Raw genomic sequence first — 19351 nt, forward strand, 5'->3', positions numbered from 1 at the left:
TTATGAAGTTATCCTTCTAGTAGGGTGTCTCTGTTTTTTAGCTTTGTGCTGAGGATTCATAATACACATAATGGACAAAAAACACCCTTGGTCAAAGCAACCTGGATTTCTGTTTTAAATATTAATATGCCCTCCCTTGAGCAGCTTCATATTGTCACCTTTTAAATGTATTGCAGAGAAGTATGACACTATTTGTGCATTCAGAACACCCACTTTGCAATAACTGTGTCTGCTATGGGATGGTTTCAGACAGCAGTGCAGTGAAAGGACTGCACAAACGTGCCAAAATGAATGGATACAGATGTCCACTGATGGTTGCTACTGCTCGTTATTTTTACTCTCAGGGGGTTTCTAGATGTGACCTTACATTTGAGCCCAAGGATTTCATACCTTTCTTGTGAAATTCCAATGCACTACACCGGTCTACAACCACTTCTCTGTCATTAAAAAAACATTTCTCACAAACTCATAAGTGAACTGTACAACCCTTTCAAAGGCACTGTAGTTGCAGGGTTATTTGGGCAAAATCAGAACATGCTGAAAAGTTACCTTAAGGGAAAACAGCCTATGTATCTTTATCTCTTCTACAGAATATAGTGCTGTTCAAGCCTTGGGGAAATTCAGTACTGTACAGTCAGAGCAAAGCCAATGATCTGCCTAAATCCTATTTCTGCCCTCCAGGCTAAAGCAGAACAAAGCATTCTAGGGGCCTCCTGGGACACATGGAGTGCTCTGTCCTCTTCTCTCCTTTTCCCCATTGCTAGGTTTTACCCTTTGCTGCCTAGCAGGCTATTTCAGGCTTAAACCTCTCTCCTACTGTCCACATTGCCTTCCAGGCCTCACGTCAGTCATCCTTGGTTTTTCAAAACTGTCTTTTCAGTTTCTAGACCAAGATTCAACTTCTGGAAGTAGGGATTCTTGCAATGCCTGCTATTATGAAACTTCTTGCAGATTGAAAAGCTCTTTGTATTTGATCAAGTAGATTAGGAAATTGGCCTGAAAGGTGGAAATTCATTTTGCTTTCAGTTTTCTGGCACACAGAGCATTTTAGAAGTAGAAAAAGTTACTGGAAGAGTTCATGAAAAGCCATCCTTCTCCCCATCAACCACAGTGTTATTTCAGCCAGGAGGTTGCTCTGACTAGAATCCACCCAAATTCAAACTTCAAACAAAATCACAAGTCATCCCACAGATACTTACATGTAGAGATCCATAGGAAATTCTTTCATCATGTGTGTTACAATGAACTCGACCATTAAATCTGACAGAAAAGAAAATTACAAAAGTAAGTATTGAGCTAGCTACAGTTAACTTCCAGTAGACAACAATGAGGAAGTCAAACTACCCCACCTACCTACCTCTACCATACGATAGTCCGACTTAGATGAGAGAAATTTCCCTCCTTTTTTTTTTGTTGTTGTTCGTTTTAAAGAGAATTAGACATTCTCTGGAATTAAAAAAAAACTACTGGAAACTGAGGGCACGTAGTGTTATCTGCTTTGAGGCACTGCTTCCCCATATGCTTTCCCCCACTATTAGTCAAATAAAGAATACACCACAAATTCTGATGCTTAGAATTGCTCTCATATTTCAAGCCTTGTCACTAATGGAAAATTCCATTGAGAAGCACATTTTAGAAAAATCATTCTTATCAGAAACAATGTACAGCCTAGATGTTTAGAGAGAAGAGACTGTAGAGAACACCTAATTTTGCCCTAAAATAAATTCTGAAGCAAGTAAACCTAGTGTGATCTCAACACAGACTAAGCTTCTGCTTCAGGCTCATTCAGGGGGAAAAAAAAAAAAGTTAAAAAAAAAAGTTAAAAAAAAAAGGGAGAATGTCTTTTTAACATTTAAGGGCTCCCAGTGTGAGGATAAGAGGCAAAGAGTAGAGAAATACAATTGAAAGAGATAAGTTACTATGGTTCAGCTAATAAACATGAGCTGAATGTGTGTGTTCTCCGCCCAACACAACTTCAGCATAAAAATGCTTAACCCATGCCAGTGGTAACAATTGTGAGATGTAACCGCCTAGGGTACTAATAGCCCAGCAATATGATTCAATATTGACTAAAAACAATCTAGGGAAAGAGTGCCTGAAAACCAGTCAGTCTAGAAAGATTTTTTTTATGCAGCTGTTGTATCTTGGCTTCAAAAAATCACCTGTTTGAAAATGCTGTTTTCCATATGGAAAGACTGTTTCCATATCATCAGGCTTAAGAGTCATTCAGGGATTCAGGCTCTGTCCATTTCTGCACCCATTTATGCTTTTGGCCTCCACAGCAACGAGTTTCAGAATCTAATCATATGCTGCATGAAAAGCTTTCAACTGAGCCTCCACATCCACTTGCAAAACCTAGCTACTGACATTCCTATTGTTTTTTTGCTCAGAAAAGGCTAAATGCTGAGAAAACACCTTCCCCCAACATACATCTGTCCTTTCTGTAGGTTTGCCCTCATTCTATCATCTAGAAAGTACTTGTAACCAACTGTTACTACACTCACCTAAAACTCTGAATTTATCAACTGCCCTCCCTATTGTTACTATTCAGGTAAAGGAGACCAACAGGCTTCTGCAAAACTTACTGTAAATGTATACAGGATTTCTTGCTACAGAACAGCAATCTTGGCTTTAATTTCTCTGTGAGGCAGCCAGGTATAGAGATGGACAGTCCGTCGCTGGAAATATCTTTAGTACATAACTTCCCTCTTTTAAGTCCATCCATCTCTCCCCTTAATCCACAAATCTCATACTTCTATTGCAGAACAAAAGATGCTTCAGGAACCACAAGCACACACGTACTCCAACAATACTCACCAAGCACTGCACACACCAGCGGGCGACAGGGCAGGTTCTTGTCTGCTGCTTTCTTCCTATGTCTCATTGGCTTCAAACACACAAAGATGAAAAGAAGTCAGCAGAAGCCTGAAGTGACATTCTGTGTATTACTGTATTTTTCATGCAAATGGTACCATCAGCATAGGCTTCCCTTTGTCTTTTTCTCCAACTGCTATCTCACCTATATTAATCCTAAAGGCCATGGCTAGAGTAAAATTATGCCTGTTTTTCAGCATGCTGACCACTGGGTTTTTGTTCTTCTAGCTGTGTAACTGGAGGGCACTGTTATATCATGGGGGTTGGGGGGGGGGGGGCTAAGGGGGGGGGTAAGGGGGGGGTTAAGGGGAGGGGGGGAGGGGGGGGGGGGGGGAAATCACAGAGTAATTCCACCCCCTTGGTTAACATACTGATTTGCTCCTGACCCAGAAGTCTGATCTGCATTCTTAACAGCGTGTGCAGTATTAAATGGCTTTGGTCTTTATTGTAAAAGACCAGAAAGGCTAATTGAATGGTGTCGTGGTTTAACCCCAGCCAGCAACTAAGCACCACGCAGCCACCAACTCACTTCCCCCCCCACCCAGTGGGATGGGGGAGAGAATCGGGGGGGGAAAAAAAAAATAAAACTTGTGGGTTGAGATAAGAACAGTTTAATAGGACAGAAAGAAAGAAAATAATAATGATAATAGTAACAATAATAAAATGACAATAATAATAATAATAAAAGAATGGGAATATACAAAACAAGTGATGCCCCAATGCAATTGTTCACCACTCACCGACTGATGCCCAGTTAGTTCCCGAGCAGCGATCTGCCACCCCCCCCCCCCCCCCCCCCGCCCCGCCCCCAGCCAACTCCCCCCAGTTTATATACTAGGCATGACATCACATGGTATGGAATATTCCTTTAGCCAGTTTGGGTCAGCTGTCCTGGCTGTGTCCTCTCCCCAATTCTTGTGCCCCTCCAGCCTTCTTGCTGGCTGGGCAAGAGAAGCTGAAAAATCCTTGGCTTAGTATAAACACTACTTAGCAACAACTGAAAACATCAGTGTGTTATCAACATTCTTCTCATACTAAATCCAAAATATAACACTATACCAGCTACTAGAAAGAAAATGAACCCTATCCCAGCTGAAACCAGGACAAATGGCATGTTTGCTGTTAAGTGGGAATCACTAGTACCCTTGCAGTATGCTCACTATAAAGATGTTTTTTTCTATCCTGACTAGTGACACTTCCAAGTGCTCCTTCACTATGAGATGAAGCGGAACTTGCCAGTACCACAAAGACAGAATGCATCAAGTTAGGATAACCATTCAAGCTACTTGTAACTACAGAGCTTCATGAGCCAGGTAAGGACACTTCCTCCATAGATACCTATAGGAAAAAGCTCTGGAAAAAATACTTTCCTCCTTGAAGGTGAGTCACCCCACCCAGCATGAAGCATAAGCCAAATTACAGCACTCTGTTTAACTCCAGCTGGCTATTAATATATCACATGAGGGCTAATGCTTGCTGAAGATTAAGATTGCCACTGATTTCCTCAGAGACCTTGTAACACACAGCTCCTCCGCAGCTACACAGGCCTCTGAATTCACCAACAGGGCAACCAGCTCTCTGTTCTCTGAAGGAGTGAGACATTCTGAGAGTGATTTCAAAATCATTCCCAGCTACTGCACTTCTCACAGTGTTTCCACATGCCTTAATCTAGATTAGATGTCTGTGACACAGTTTTCAACATACAGGGACTCAAATCCTCTGTGCTGTCATCCCAAAGAGTAACAGATCATCTGGAGGAAAAGACTCACCATCCTGTGTAGGTTTACTCGAAAATTCATATTGTCATCATGGAGAAAAGCATTAGCATACTGATCCTATTGAAAAGAGCAAGAAAAGGGAGGAGATATGAATAGCCAACCAAGCGGCCAACACCTTCCACTTGCCTCTCAAATCACATGCGTTTCAGTGTAAAACTCCCAACATATAGCTATAAGGTTAAAAAGCTACCTGTCACCTCCTCTTGTCCCCACCCATGCCTCCAGTCACACAAAAGTAAACCCATCCTGATCCCAATTCCACTTCACTTAAAGTCTGTGCTACTACTTGCTTTGTTAGCAATTTATTTTCCATACTCCTCCTTTGCTCATCCAAACTCTGGGCTGCACACACCACAGTGTCAAGAGTTTAACAAGTGCTGTATAACTCACGAGGTGATTCTCCAGCATGCAAGCTCCTGTGACTGTGTGGACGAAGGTTTATATTGGCATTTTGACAGACCCATCACAGCAGAAGTTACTGCAGTACTAGCAGGTAGGTTTATCAGCTGTCCCACCCCTCAGCAAAGCTCATTCTAAGACCAGCTCTGAATCAAAGTGGTTCCTCCAGATAATGCACAGCCAGATTGAGTAATAAATATACCCTCCCTTTAATACCAGAAGCAAAATATGCCCTTGCTATGTAGAAACAGAATTTCTTATCTTGTATTATCTATGCATCCACCTGAAGAACTCAAGTGCCAAAACCATTTAATTATAAATATTTGAAATGCAGATGGTTAGCTTTCAGGCTGCACCCTGAAGAAACATTACTTCAGAATCCTTACAGTGGCTATCAACATTGCTGCTTTTTATTCTTTGTTACAAATGAAAGGTCTTTACTTGCAAGCAAGCAAAACACAAATGCCATGCAAACTCAATCACCATTCAGGACACCAGTCAAGCCATTAGTACATACTTCCCATGAGACAGGACCACATTCAGCCAGGACTGCTGATGTAGCGCCACGATACTGCTTTCTCACCCTACTACCAGATTTGCTACTTGTCTTGCTTATAGGGGCCTACAACCACGGGGCTTTCTTTCAGACTCATATCCTTCTTAGGCTGGAGAGATACAGCATTGCCCATGTTTACCATGAACAGCACAAAGCTGAAAGCCATTAGCACATCACTCATCTAAAAGCCACACCACAAGGTCACTCGACAGCTAAGAGAGAAAAGGCTTAGGTTCACTCTTTTCTCTCTTCATCCCTGGAAGTTGATTAACCCAAATAAGATGATCCAATTTTCAAGTTTCAAGTCAATTTTAACTGTACCACATCAGGTTTATTAGCGAAACGTTAAGCACCTGAGTCCTCACTACCACTGCGGATCTTCAGCACCTGCTCAACAGGAGGCAGGGGATGTGCATGCAGACAGAGCCCTGTAACATGCGATCTGCTGAACAGTTTCACACAAGAAACCTACCTCTGCTATGCATGTCAGGATAATCAGACACAGCTTGCCACTGTGTAGCCGGTGCTCATCTGCAAAGAAGAAAAAACAAGTCCTCCATGAGCCGCACAAGCCTAGCAATGCTGAAGAGCAAGACAGCTGTTGCAGCAAGAGAAAAGCCCAGCCTTGGAGATTGTTCATATTCCTACTTCCTCCATGATAGCTAATAGTTTAACTACTCTCATTAAGCACTTGCCCTCCAGCCTGTCCACTAAATCCCACCAATTTGTCACCAGTCTGCACCAACAGCAAAGTTCTGATTTGAACCTCCAATAGCACCGTAACTATCAGTGAGGCTTCTGTCTCATTCAGTTTTACTTCCACAGATATTCTAAACACTGGGGTTAGTCCGTCTTTCTGCCACAGCAGAGACACTCTTAGACAAGATTGGAAGAAAAAGATCACCTTTGCTGTAGGTTATGAAACAAGCAGCAAAGCTTTGGTAGAGGCATAGCACAGTGTAGCAGAATGACTCCTGACATTGTGCTCAAAGTCCTGAGTTTTAACCCCAAGACTGAGAGACATGACATACTCTGTGCAAAACCATGAAGGAAGAAAGTCTGCAAAGGCTTAGCATTTTAAGCCAAAGGAGGTCCACCCTGATCATGTTCTGCAATTCATCTCACAACTTCAAGCAGCTTTTGCCCTGAATCACAACTGGAGGGCTGAAAGACTCACAAATGGAGAGGGACTAAGACAGAAGAATGCAATTTTTCTTTGGATTATTTAAAACTCAGTTCTCTCTCAATTTTAACCTTGAAATACCAAAAAAACCAAGATACATACAATCATAGAGTAACTTAGAATGGAAGAAACCTCTGGCCCAATCCTTGCTCAAAGCAGGGCCAGTTAAGATCAGGTTGTTCAAGGCACTGTCCAGTCAAGTTCATTTAAAAATCAAACCACTCACACCACACACCCCCATAACCACAAAACCCACCAAACAAAAAACAACCACAGCAACATACTTGTAACTAAACCCCAAGGAAGCTTAAAACTGCACATTCCTGAGACCTCCAATAGCTTCTCTAAAGCACAAGACTACTAAACATCCCAGACATCTGCCTTGGAGTCAAACGTGGAGGAGAGAGAAATCTGAAACAGTCAGACCACTTTCATATAAATCAGAAGACAGCATCAGCCAAACTCCTTGCATCTTTTCAGGTCACTTTTACAAACGCTTTGCTAGTTAGTGGGTATATGGTTATCTATAAAAATAGATAGAATGGGCTTAGCTAGCTGTTCTGTATAGTTCAATGCCTCTTTTGTTTTCTTTTCTATGCTGCTGAGGGACAGGTATTTACTAACAAGATGTGCCCATGTGCCCTGAAGTGTGCTGATTTCATCTTGCTGTACTAAGTAAGATGAAGAGGAATTTTGGAATGGGAGAGTTAAAAGTCTCTCCTATGTCTCCTTAACTCAGCTAAAATGTTTAAGTGAAAAGTTTTCTACTCCAGCAAAGCGGGAGAAATGGCCTCAAAGAACACTGATACACTGAAGCCTTGTTATTTTCCTATTGTAAGGCCTCCCTATGTATTTTTGTAGGTGCTGCTACCACTTCTCTCTCTGGGGATTGTGCTGTAAAGGCTCCTGTTTCACACCAAGTACTCTGCCTTCAGCCAATGTGTTGTGAACATCATGCCGGTTTCAGCAGTTATGGGGCAGCTATGCAGGCCGTTACTCACACAGACACTTTGTACTTTCACAGCATCCTTCATTAAAGGAACAAAGCAGACCACTTCCTATGGGGAGGTATATCCGTATGAACTCTATTTTACAGATGGGAAAAAATGATACAGAGTTTTTGTTTCTCCCAAGGCAGCTGCCTCTGACTGACATGAGAGAAAACAAGAGGACGATCCAGCAAATGCAATCTATTAAATTATGCTCTCTGGGACAGGACCAAAACAACTGTCTAGTCCTGGATGTGGAACAAACAAGTCTCCCCTCTAAGTGTTCCCACCTGTCTCAAGACACATGGAGTAAATTAGAGTTATTAATTCTCCTTCTCTTGTTGCTATATTGGTGTCACATGCTTGGACTTAGACAAGAAGAAAAAAAGTTAGGCAGAGCCTCATCTGTCATCAAAATATAAGGATAGGAATATACCCACCAGAATTAATAAGCATTGGTTTGGAAGGCACGCTTTTTTTTAAACAATCAGTCAGTGGAGCTCATTGCCACATACTACCATGGCAGCAAGGAGATTAAGTCTATCAGCCACACAAATTTCAAACGTTATAGAAGCTAGAGCCAAAGTAAAGGAAGAAACATCAACTCCTGTCTCATACCAGAATAAACTCATCTCTCACTTGCTTGTTTAGTAAGGAATCCCCTCTATCAGATTTCACTCCACCTGAAACTAATCCAGTTTGGCAGTTTCTGAGGCCCTATGCAGACTTTCCATATTACAGTGACAAATAAGTGCAGAAGTGAAATTGAAAAACATAAAATTGTTCCATCAGAGACTTGGATCATCAAGAGAGACCCTGAGAAAAGCAAATGAGAATGATTAGAGAGCTGGTAAGCCCTCTTCATGTGTGCAATCTATAAGAAACGACTGAGCAAAGATTTGACATGGTTAGCTTAAAGACAAAAGCAAGAGAAAACATGAAAGCAGACTTCAAATACGTAACGGCTGACACAAAGAAAGAAATAATCCATTCTCAATATCTGTCCTGGAGAAGATAACTAGTAATTCGTTTAAATCACAGAAAAGAATTTAGGAAGCACACGAAGCTTTCTCACAATAAGGGTAGTTAAACACTTCACTGGAAGTCCAAAAATGACACTCCAATATCAGAGTGTCTTCATCCAACCTGTTAGCAACATCTCTGAGAAAAGATACACGTAAACCTGATTCTGCCTTGGTTGTGAGGGGTACGCTAGATATTTTTATGAAGTCCCTTTCGGTCCTAATTTCAATTATTCACTTTTTCCTCAACTAGCTTGCATACTGAACAAGGAAAACACAGCCAGGTACAATTTCACTGCAAGCTAGTAGGTACAAGGAAACTCTCCCACCTGCTCTCTTATTCAGTGCCAAGCATTCATGAAGTTCAGTAATCCACGTACCATAGCTCTGCAGCTATCTTCCTATTTTTGCTCAGTTGTTACATTTAACTTAACAGCAAAAGTCAGTAATAGGCTGAAATATGGTACAAAGATCACTTGTTATGTTCACACTGTGGTACTGCCCATACAACCACTGGGCAAAACAGCACCCTTGGGTACCTTGAGCAGGAGATGAAGCAATACTTCAACTCCAGCAAGCTGAAATTAACCCCCACAAAACTATCAGTAGAAACAAAAAGCACAATATGGAAATATATCTTCCCAAGCAAATTACTGCCAATACAGTGTAAGGTACTGCTGTCCTCTTCATAATTAAAGAGCCTGTTTAACCAGCAAGTATCAAAGGACAAAGAAAATATTTCCTCCTAATGCTGATCTTTGCCTCCTGTGCCAGCTTCTAAATGTTCTTAAAAATACAGTTCTCTGGTACATGGCTTCTCCTCTCTGACAGCTGGGAATCAGATATGCTCACACCTCCTGTATAGGGACAGACTTGGTTATTAGGTACTATTATTATTATTACATTCTTTTCATATTTGACTTCTCTCCTGCCAGCATCAGGTCTCTCCTAGTCTCATAACTCTTATCTCACAATAAGAAATTATTTCATTTTCTCAAAAGGTGAAACCTTCAGTTGTCTAAAGGGACTCCAGTTAACTTCTATTTCTGGAGTCACTAGACATGTTCTTATGCCCTCCTGACTTCAGGAAGCACTGCTTGCTGCATCCACAGCTGCATCAACCGAATTTATTTACCTTTTGTGTCCTGCATCACAATCGAGCTGTACTTCAAGAAGGTTATCAGCAGGTTGCTAGTTTGCACATCAGCATCCAAAGGCAGCTCTGCAGAGCTTATAACTGGAACAAAGCAGATAAGACGCGTTTACCCTCCACAAATACAAGAGATAACTATACAGAGAACCAAGTCACAGACTCACAGATCTGGGATAGGATCAGCTTATTTGCACGGCCACCTGACCTCCTCCTCCTTCATGACCACCCACCAAAGATTTTGTTTTGAAGACTGGTACCACTCCCTCAGAGACCACTTCTCCTGCTCTAAAGATAGCTTGTGGTACCCAGCAAAGTGATACCCTTCTCTGTCCTGCCCCGTTGCCACCCCCACCCATGAGGGAGATCAGCCTGCTGTTTTAGCAATCATCAACATTCCCAACCTAGGGAGCTCAAGATATTCTCACTGATATTCAATTAATTCTTACAACCAACACAGCTAACATTCACACCATTCTCAGCTTGGAAAGAAACATGCCAAGCAAAGACCCTTCTCAGTTTCAGCAATTTTGGAATTTCAGTTCCCAAAGGTCCACATCAATTCCATTCTTCCCTCCCAACAACAGCCTCTCTTGCAGAAGCAATGCACAAGACAGTAATGTAATAATTATTGTGTGACCAAAATGGTAGAAAAGAGAGGTAGAAAGAGCAACTTTATAAAAATCAAGAAGCAGAAGCAATCATAGCCTGTGCTAGAGAAATCACAACACAGCAGGGAGCAGAAATGTACTTTCCATACCTGCAGCAGAACAGCAGTTCATTGGCACGTGTCTAGGATACACTCCTTGTTACCACCAGCTGTACTTTTGACACCTTAACACTGGACATCATCTGCCTTAGACTTTACAAGAAGCTATCTCAATTACTCAGCTAATTGCACAATGTGCCTCCTGCTCACTCCCCATGTACCATCTGAAGCATCAAATTTATGAGCTGTCAAACCTCTAACATGTGACTGAGCCACATTTTTACTGATGACTGAGCCTGAGCTGTCTGCAAGGGCCATTCTCAGTCTTCCCATTCAGAAAGACTTTACAAGAAATGTTGAAGGGGAGGAAAGATAAGTAGGAAAAATGCAGCATGCATTTACCTGCAGATCCTGCCAGATAAGTTTAATATCGTTTAAGATAAATTAGCTCAGACAAAAAAAAAAACCCACAACCGATGGAGCTAGTCTAGGAGGACTTCAGTAAAGCATTCAATACAGTTCTGTATGAAAAATTAAGAGTGAGGCATATAGGTGGGAACAAATGCAAAAATTTAGAGTACATCAAAGATCTGGCAAAGGAGAAACAATTGGAGAAATTATTAGTCTGGGAAGAAGTTACTACTTGAATTCCTTAAGTGTCAGTTTAGGGAATAGTTTTCTTTTTTGAGAGTGACCTGGGCACAAGAAACAGTTGCTTGCTAATGAATTTGCTACGGGCAGAAAGTTGGGATATGTAAACACAGAGGAATATCAGACTGCTCACAAAGAACGAGATAAAAACAAGGACCAGATAAAAAATACAAGATGAAATTCAACAATGCAAGCTATAAGGTCAGGAATTCAGGGATTTATTTCTATGGCAAGCTGACTGCTCATAAGCTGCAAACGAAACGCTGTCATACCATGGTACCCTATCATACCACGAGATGATGAGCTACCAAGACAGAGCACCGAAGAGTGTGGTCCTACAACATATCCAGAAATCCACTTCCAGCAGAGACAGGAACACAGTAATGCACTGCAACAAGGTGCTGGTGAGACCTTGTCTCGAACACTGTGCATAATTATGCTGATCCCATGTTCAAAGAGGATGAACTCATACTTGAACAAGTTTAGAGAAAGGCTAGTAGGTTGACCAGAGGAACAAAGTGCCCTTCTTACGAGACAGCAAAATACACGGGTGAGTAACCCAACATATGAAAAAGAGCTATCTGTGTTCCGACATAAGCTTAACATGATAAACTGACAAGAAATGCAGGTTGGAAAGCTGAAGATTTCTAACCAAGGAACAAGATGCTGAAACTGCCTCCCAACACGAATTAACAGGAAACAAATTTAACAAATTAAGACAGAGTTTGATAAATTTAAGGGATCCTATGATGATGTACCGGCAAGCACAAGGCACTAGATTCAAGGAGTCAAGGGGATCTTTTCCAGCTCTATGTGCCTCTCCTGACATGACAATAACACTACTGTTCTGGCTGCCTAGGAGCTCAAACTCGCAGTTTTTCACAAGCAGGAGGTCATAGGTGGCTTGAATTACAATTGCCAGAAGGCTCTCTCTCCTCAAGCTGTAAAGATAGCCTAAGATAGGGCTCCCTTTGCACTGGAAGCAGATCTGCAGACCACTAGGACACACATCTTAAGAGCTATATTATCTCTCTTCCATCTATCCTCAGGAATGCTCAAGGCTTTTCTTACTCTTAAGGAAAGATGAAGGTATTTATGATGAGACTGGACCTTGCGAGAAGTGAGGAACTACTCACATCTGATTTTTGGATGGCTAGGTTTGGGGCTCTGAGGGGAAGTGATCTCATCCTGTACGCAGTTGTATTTTGGTTCAGAGAAAAGTCTGCTTTAACAAACAATGCCTTTCATAATTCAAGCCTTATATCTCATAACCCTGTAATGAGGCAAGTAAAGGTTTATCTACCCCTGGAACTGGGGCAAGTACAGGCACAGAAGGATGAAGGAGATGAACCAACAGTAAAATGCAGGTTTCTTTAAACTGAGCACTGAGAAGCCCAGAGCACAGCAGAGATTCTCATGAAGCTCAGGATTACACAATCACCTTGAATATAAAATTGTAGCCCTTGGAAACAACAGGCCAAATAGATCAATGTAACTTCACTGTTCGAATCACATCAAAGAAATTATAAAGGGGCTTTTAGCTTCTAAAGGCTGCACATCCCCAAGCGTGAGCTGTTTTAGTCCATTCAATCTTGAAGCTCTGGGGCTCCTGACACGTTGCTAACGTGCCCAATCTGTTGGCAAAGTCTATGCAATGAAACTGGAAGCTTTTTCACCCCCAATATTATGAATAGCTCATAGATTTAGCTAAAAGTCTGAAAAACTTATTTATATCCCCAGTGGGTCCTTCTGGAGCTGTTACAATGAATGCAGTGAATGAGTATTTAACAACAGTAAGCAAACTGACATTTAGATAACTATGGTGACAGCCACACTTGATTTACATAATATGGATCAACAGTTTCTAGCAAAAGTCTCATTTTTAAAAAAAAGAAATCACTCTGAAGAACACATCACTGCTTATCCTGGTTCACACTACAGACCTTGATTCTTTTAACACACATTTTGAAGCTTTAAAAGGTCTTAATTCACACTATAGGCTAACAGCCAGAGAAATTTCAAACCAGAATATGAACCCATTTTTAATCCCAGTCTGCACAAAAAAAGGTGCCTGAAACTCAAAGATGGATTTCTACATGTTGCTGTAACTTGAAAATAGCTCAACTGCACACTTTCTTTAAATGCAGGAGAAAGAAGAAAGCAATCTTTTCATTCCAAAGCCTCTTGCTAACTTTCAGCCATAGTCAAATTTTACAGCTGAGTTGCAAGACCTTAGAAAACGAGGAAAATTCTGACATACCTTTAAAATAACAGCAATACTAAAGCACCACCAAATTAAACCAAGCCTAAGTCCTCAAAAAAAAGAAAAATTATCACTGAGAGTAGGGGTCAGCAAGGTGACAGCAAATAGAAATAAGGAATGCTTCCCGATGTAATTGCTGCACATTAAGATCAGCTCCTCTCCTTAAACTTAGTAACCCTGCAAGCAGCAAGAAGCCTCAAGCTTCACAAGATCACTGCCTCTGCTGAAAGCAGGATGGAGTTTTTGTTTTGCTTTTGGTTTTTGGTAAATTAAAAAAAAAAGAGAGTGTGAGCAAGCTGTAGATGTAGGTAACCATAAATTCTGTCAGTTGTATAATATGGTGTGTGGGTGGATACATTTGCAACGAACACATTGAACAGAAGCCCACAAAATGCCCGTCCCTCTACATTTTATGTTATATGCACGGGGAGATTTGAGGCATAGGGGGCTTTTTAACTGAAGCTTTTGATATCCATGGTAACCAGACAGAATTCATCCACAAGGAGGATCATCCTTAACTAGGGTATCAAATGACCTGAATAGCTGATATAACTGAGTAACCCAGGCTGCTTTTCCCCAGCAATATTTCCAAACTGTGCTCTATTCAAACTGACTCTGTTCCTTCATTAAACACTTTCTTCAGATCTAGATGATGCCATTGAAGTACGTGACAACAGCCATTTGATTTCTTCTCTTAAACTAGGCTATATCTATCCATACCTTAAATGAAAAGGGGTTTATTTTAGATGATTTGAAAGCGTATTTATGTGGACATGTAACATCTCATTTAGAAAAAAGATCTCCAGTCATTTACAAAGCCTACCAGAGAAAAGGTAACAAGAGGGAGGAATACCTCCACACCCAGGTTGGATTCAAATCCCAATTAATACAAAGCTGAGGACAAGTGCATTAACGACAAGCAGGAATCCCCGCGATTCTCTGTAAATCTGTTCTGGTGACAAGTAATCACAGGCAAAGAACCTGACACCAGAAATATTCATAAGTAAAAGCCTACATAGAATAACTAAAGAGTTGGGTGTATCTTCATGCAGATACTGGGACAGTACTGTTTTCAGAAGGAATATCAGCATAATTTTGTTGAGCAATATACAAGGTAAAACAGCAATAAACTCGAGGCAAAGAATCTCGCTCATGTTTAGTAAGGCAAGTCACTCCAGGAAGAGACCATCAGGTTACATCTGCTCCAGACAGACCTCATTAGTTGCCATCTTGAGAAAATGCTTTGCTAGTTATTTTACAGTTTTTAATTGTTTTTCCCCAGGAGATCATTACATTTCTTACCATCTGAAGAAGGCGGGGTGGTTCCAAGTGGAGTGACAGGTGTCATTGGAATTGGGCTTGTTGGTGTTGTCATCAGCCCCATTTCAGGATGGCTCTAACAGAAAACACAAATGGCCATACATACACAGGTCAATAGCTTCCCTAGGCACTAGTCATACAGACTGCAACTTGTACTGTTCCAAGGTCTCACGCAATAGACGTGACTAATGAAGTCTCAAGAAACTTCAACCTCTCCTCCAAAAGTAAGGCTATGCTTCTTGACCTTGGACATCTAACAACTGAACTGTATATCAATTTCTTTACTCCACAAAACATAAAAATACATCAGAAAGTGGTGGCTGTCCCCAGCAGACAGATAACATGCCCTTCTCCAGGGCAGAATGGGAAAAGGTATGCAGAAGCCTACACTGTTTACAGCTTCCAGTTCCTCCCAAAGCAACCCAAGGGTGTGCATTTGAAGTCTTCCTCCAAGATCCTTTTATTTCTCTTTCTAAAAGCAAATTCTCCTCACTCCTGCCCTCCACCTGTTCATATTCAAAGACGATGGCAATTTATTACTTCCCTGTCTCACTATAAAGCCCAGGCACTGCAGGAAAAGAGCACGTAACATAAATAACACTATCATTATCGATCCTCTCAGCTTCCATCAGTCCGTTACTCTCCTCACTTCATCTTTGCTAATAGTTGCCTGCCTAATTACTGCTTTGACTTTACTCTTTATAAGCTTCCGGATCTATCCACACTGGTGAGACTGTAGGCAATCTGCCATGCTATTCTAAGTCTGGCTGCCAAGCAGCGTCCATTTCATAGGGCAAGCTTTACATAAACGTATCATCTGCCTTAATATATCATCACAATTTCAAAATAATAAAAGGGATACAGAACTGCTGATTTGACATTAGTTCCACAGGATTTTTCACAAGTGGATATCCTCCACAATGTCTTTGAATACCTCATTTTATGAGCAACTATAAATGCATGTATTTTATGAGAAGCACAGACACACATACCACAATTCAAAGACAATTTAAAATCATTACAGGTACAGATTTAAACTTTAAAATACAATTTTCCATTGAAAATCTTACATAAAACACGTTTGCTTCCATAGATTTTTCTATGGTGTTTACCTTTCTTTTCCTCAAACACTGTCAGTTGAGAGATGATAGTGCCACCTAGCAGCAAAAACTGAGGACCAACAAGCTGGTAAGTATACCAAAACGTTAACACTTCAGGCATCAACACAACTGTATCCCTGCTCTTCCTATGTGCCCACACAGCAGCAGGTAGTCATTCATGCAATGACTGCAATGGACACCAACTTAGATAAGACCATTCATCAGCTTTTATAAGGTTTTTTCAAAGGACAGCATGACCTACCTTGCCCTCTCTTAAATGAAGGATTACAGACAATCCACCCAAGAACATCAGGCCTCCACTTCAATTAAACCTACTGATCAGGGGCCACTTCAGCTATCCCTTTCACAAATAACTAGTTTATCCTTTTATTTTTAATTAAAGAGCTTTTACTCTAGCTGCTCTTTTCCTGCCCTACTCTTTTCCCTGCCAAAGGCCTCTCTTCCCTCTGGGATATCTTGACCACAGAAAGACCTGAGTTGGTATTACACAGAACTGAAAGAGCAGAAATCTCTCACAAGTGGTAGGAATGAATAACCTGGGAAAAGAGAGGCAGAGAACCTCAGCAAATTAACCACCCGTGGAACAGAAGCTTTCTTCAGAGGCAGTAGTTCTGCCTATCCGACCTCTTCCATCACCACTACTGCCAGGAGTCCCCGAAGGTCTCCTCCGGCACACCAAGTGTCTAGCCCATGATGCATGGCTGCACTCTAAGGACCCAAAATAACTGGAGAAAGGTGTTAACTGTTTCGTTGATGTCATTTTTCTCACAGATTACCACTAGTACTTACAAACCAAAATTAAAAGCCTAAACCTGAACGTTTTCCTAAACACATCAGGCTATCCTTCCAGCTAGCCACAACATGATCACTGGATCAGACAGACTTGTTATCTGTCTCCAAGCAATAATCACCTTTGCAAACTCACACAGGGTTTAGAAAAGCATCCAGAGGTTTGTGATCGGAGGTATGGAGCAGCCCACTGCTTCTCAGAAGGCTGCCATAGCTGTTTCTTCACCATAAACAGCACAAGGAGGAGTGCTATGCTCTGGCAACAGTCTCCGAAGCAAAAGGGGCTGGGCTCTCCAAGGAAGTTTGAACACAAAATAGTATTTGAAACAACAGTTGTCACATGTCCCTTAGTCCCTAAATGAAGGATACCCAAACAGATAACAACGTGCAGTCTGTGCACACCCACAACGGGCAATTCATCCAACTTTGGAGCTGGATCAGCCTCTTTCCCTCAACCCTAACCTAACAAGAGCATGACTTGCTCTGATAACTGCAGCAATCTTATCCCTACCAGTCCACTCACTTCATCCTCCCACTAAAGGCAGTATCAACAGGGCACAGAAGGCTCTCCACGCAGACCTTCCCATTCAGTGGGAAAAATGACTCATTCCAACATGAGCTGTCCCCTCAAAACTTTACTCATTTTCTGGCAAGGCAGGAAGCATTTCCTACAAGTATAATAAACCCAGGCCCTCATCTACACCTATGACAACTATGCAAGGGAAAAAAAAGAGAAAACTTATCTTTTCACCAGTTCCATTTCTGACTCTAATTTCAAAGACATCCCTTACAAAGAAACAGGCGAACATCACACTGAAACTCACTTGTGCCAGAACTGTGATGAAATTCCGATTTAAGTGAACAGCTTCATAGAGGGCCAGAAGGATTGCTTCATTCGTTCTGTAGAAAGGATACAGACAAAAGCACAGTTAGTTAAGGGCTAACACCAGATGAGAATCCCAACAGCAAAGTTTTTCAGAAGCATGGCCCATCTGAAAGAAGAAATTTTTTTTTCAACTATATAAAACTGCCTCTGCAATCCAGTTGTTCTTCTGATTATTAGTACTTAGCAATCCACAAAAATAGCTATTTTTGGAGTTCAATTACAGTCTTTGTTCCCCTCTGGCTGAAGGTCTCCCTCATTGCTCAAACAGTGTTTTCCCTTTAAAGTCCTTTCTTTTAAGGGCAGAGGTTCCTACAGACACCACAAACCCTCAAAGTGATCACTTGCCCCCTTGATTTAGAAAATATTTTGTTGGGGACAAGAGTGCACAAACCATCACTTCCCATCTGCCACCTCCAACATGCCCATTATATGTTAAAAATGCCTTGTAAAAACCACAGAGGTTTTTTTATACACTTCATTACAAGCAATTCAGCTGTGGCTCTTCCTGCTGCACCCTTCTCACTTAAGTTAGAATCCATAGTTTGCAGAGGTGTGGTACCATTTTAGTTACAAGAGAACTTCTCTCTCTAGTTCGCTTTGCTACATTAGAACAGCTCCATGATGGAGCGGATCATGTTGACCAGTGTGGTGAGTTGCCATTCATTGTGTAACGAACATCTGTGCACTTACTGGACTGAGATTTTCTCATCAGCATCTGCTATGAACATGCTGCCCACCTATGGAAAGAAAGAGTATTGCATAGGAGGAATTTGTGAAAGGTATTAGACAAGAGAGAAGACATGGATTTAACTAAACCAGAAGTGCCCTGGGAGAGGTGTTCTCATCCAAGGCACACATGCAACTTTCTTTCTAATACTAGTAAAATAAAAAAGGGAAACAGGATGACCATCTACAAACACATTTTATTTTGCACTACTGTCACTGACCAATGCTTCACCTGCCAAATCACAAGAGGAAAAAAAGGACTGTATCTTGAATCCCAACCTGGATTAGTCTGCAATTCTATAAGAGGACAACAGAGATCACTTCCCACCTGCTTGCTCAAAAGTGGTAGCAGTTTTACCCATGTCACTCCTGACAGACCGCTGTCAACACTGAACTGACCTTACTTACAGGAAATTTTCCTGTCAGCCAGATCTCAGACTACAATTAAATCTCAGACTAAATCAAAGCCAAACTGAACAAGGGGAACAGTGGATACGCTTTACAAGGAAGAAATTCACAATTGCCTTTGAAGGCTACCCCTCCGAAAAATGCAGACACTGCTCATTGCAGAATCCAAGCTTACTTCATAGCTACAGTGCATCCAGGCTTGAGAAACAAGACAGTAGAGAAAAAAGACAGTAAAGAAACAGATCTCTAAAGCTAGTGGCAGACTAGACTTTGCCACAAAAATATTCAGCTTCTCTGTTTAAGGCTACATCAGCAGAGCAGCAACTTGTTTTTAAAAATAAGCAGCTGTTTAAAAGTGTCCAACAAGTAATTGTGATTTTTAAAATAAAGTCAACTAGAATGAAGAAGAAGAAGGAAAACAATTTCAGTTATCAACACCAGAATAGAGGTCTCAACCTTTGAAAGAGCTTTCCCAGCCAGACAACACCACACTCCTCAGAATACAGCCATTTCAGTTGTATTTGGTT

The 19351-nt window shown here is 41.3% G+C and overlaps 1 protein-coding gene across 6 annotated transcripts in view; it reads right to left on the reverse strand.

Annotated features, from left to right (window-relative positions):
- The window catches only part of ARMH3 (armadillo like helical domain containing 3), a 130220-nt gene that overhangs the window by 89182 nt on the left and 21687 nt on the right, over window positions 1-19351 (reverse strand). For all 6 annotated transcript variants that reach the window (XR_005933577.1, XM_030031110.2, XM_041127419.1 and 3 more), the window contains 8 exons: window positions 18381-18427; window positions 17629-17704; window positions 14877-14970; window positions 9937-10038; window positions 6080-6138; window positions 4644-4709; window positions 2818-2887; window positions 1200-1260 (listed from right to left, as the gene is read on the reverse strand). Coding sequence is in view for 5 of the 6 variants with exons in the window: in XM_030031110.2 (XP_029886970.1) it covers window positions 1200-1260; window positions 2818-2887; window positions 4644-4709; window positions 6080-6138; window positions 9937-10038; window positions 14877-14970; window positions 17629-17704; window positions 18381-18427 (575 nt within the window). In the remaining variant the exon portion in view is untranslated. The remainder of the gene's footprint in view (window positions 1-1199; window positions 1261-2817; window positions 2888-4643; window positions 4710-6079; window positions 6139-9936; window positions 10039-14876; window positions 14971-17628; window positions 17705-18380; window positions 18428-19351) is intronic.

Source organism: Aquila chrysaetos, chromosome 11 (genome assembly GCF_900496995.4).
Source record: "Aquila chrysaetos chrysaetos chromosome 11, bAquChr1.4, whole genome shotgun sequence".
NCBI lineage: Eukaryota > Metazoa > Chordata > Aves > Accipitriformes > Accipitridae > Aquila > Aquila chrysaetos.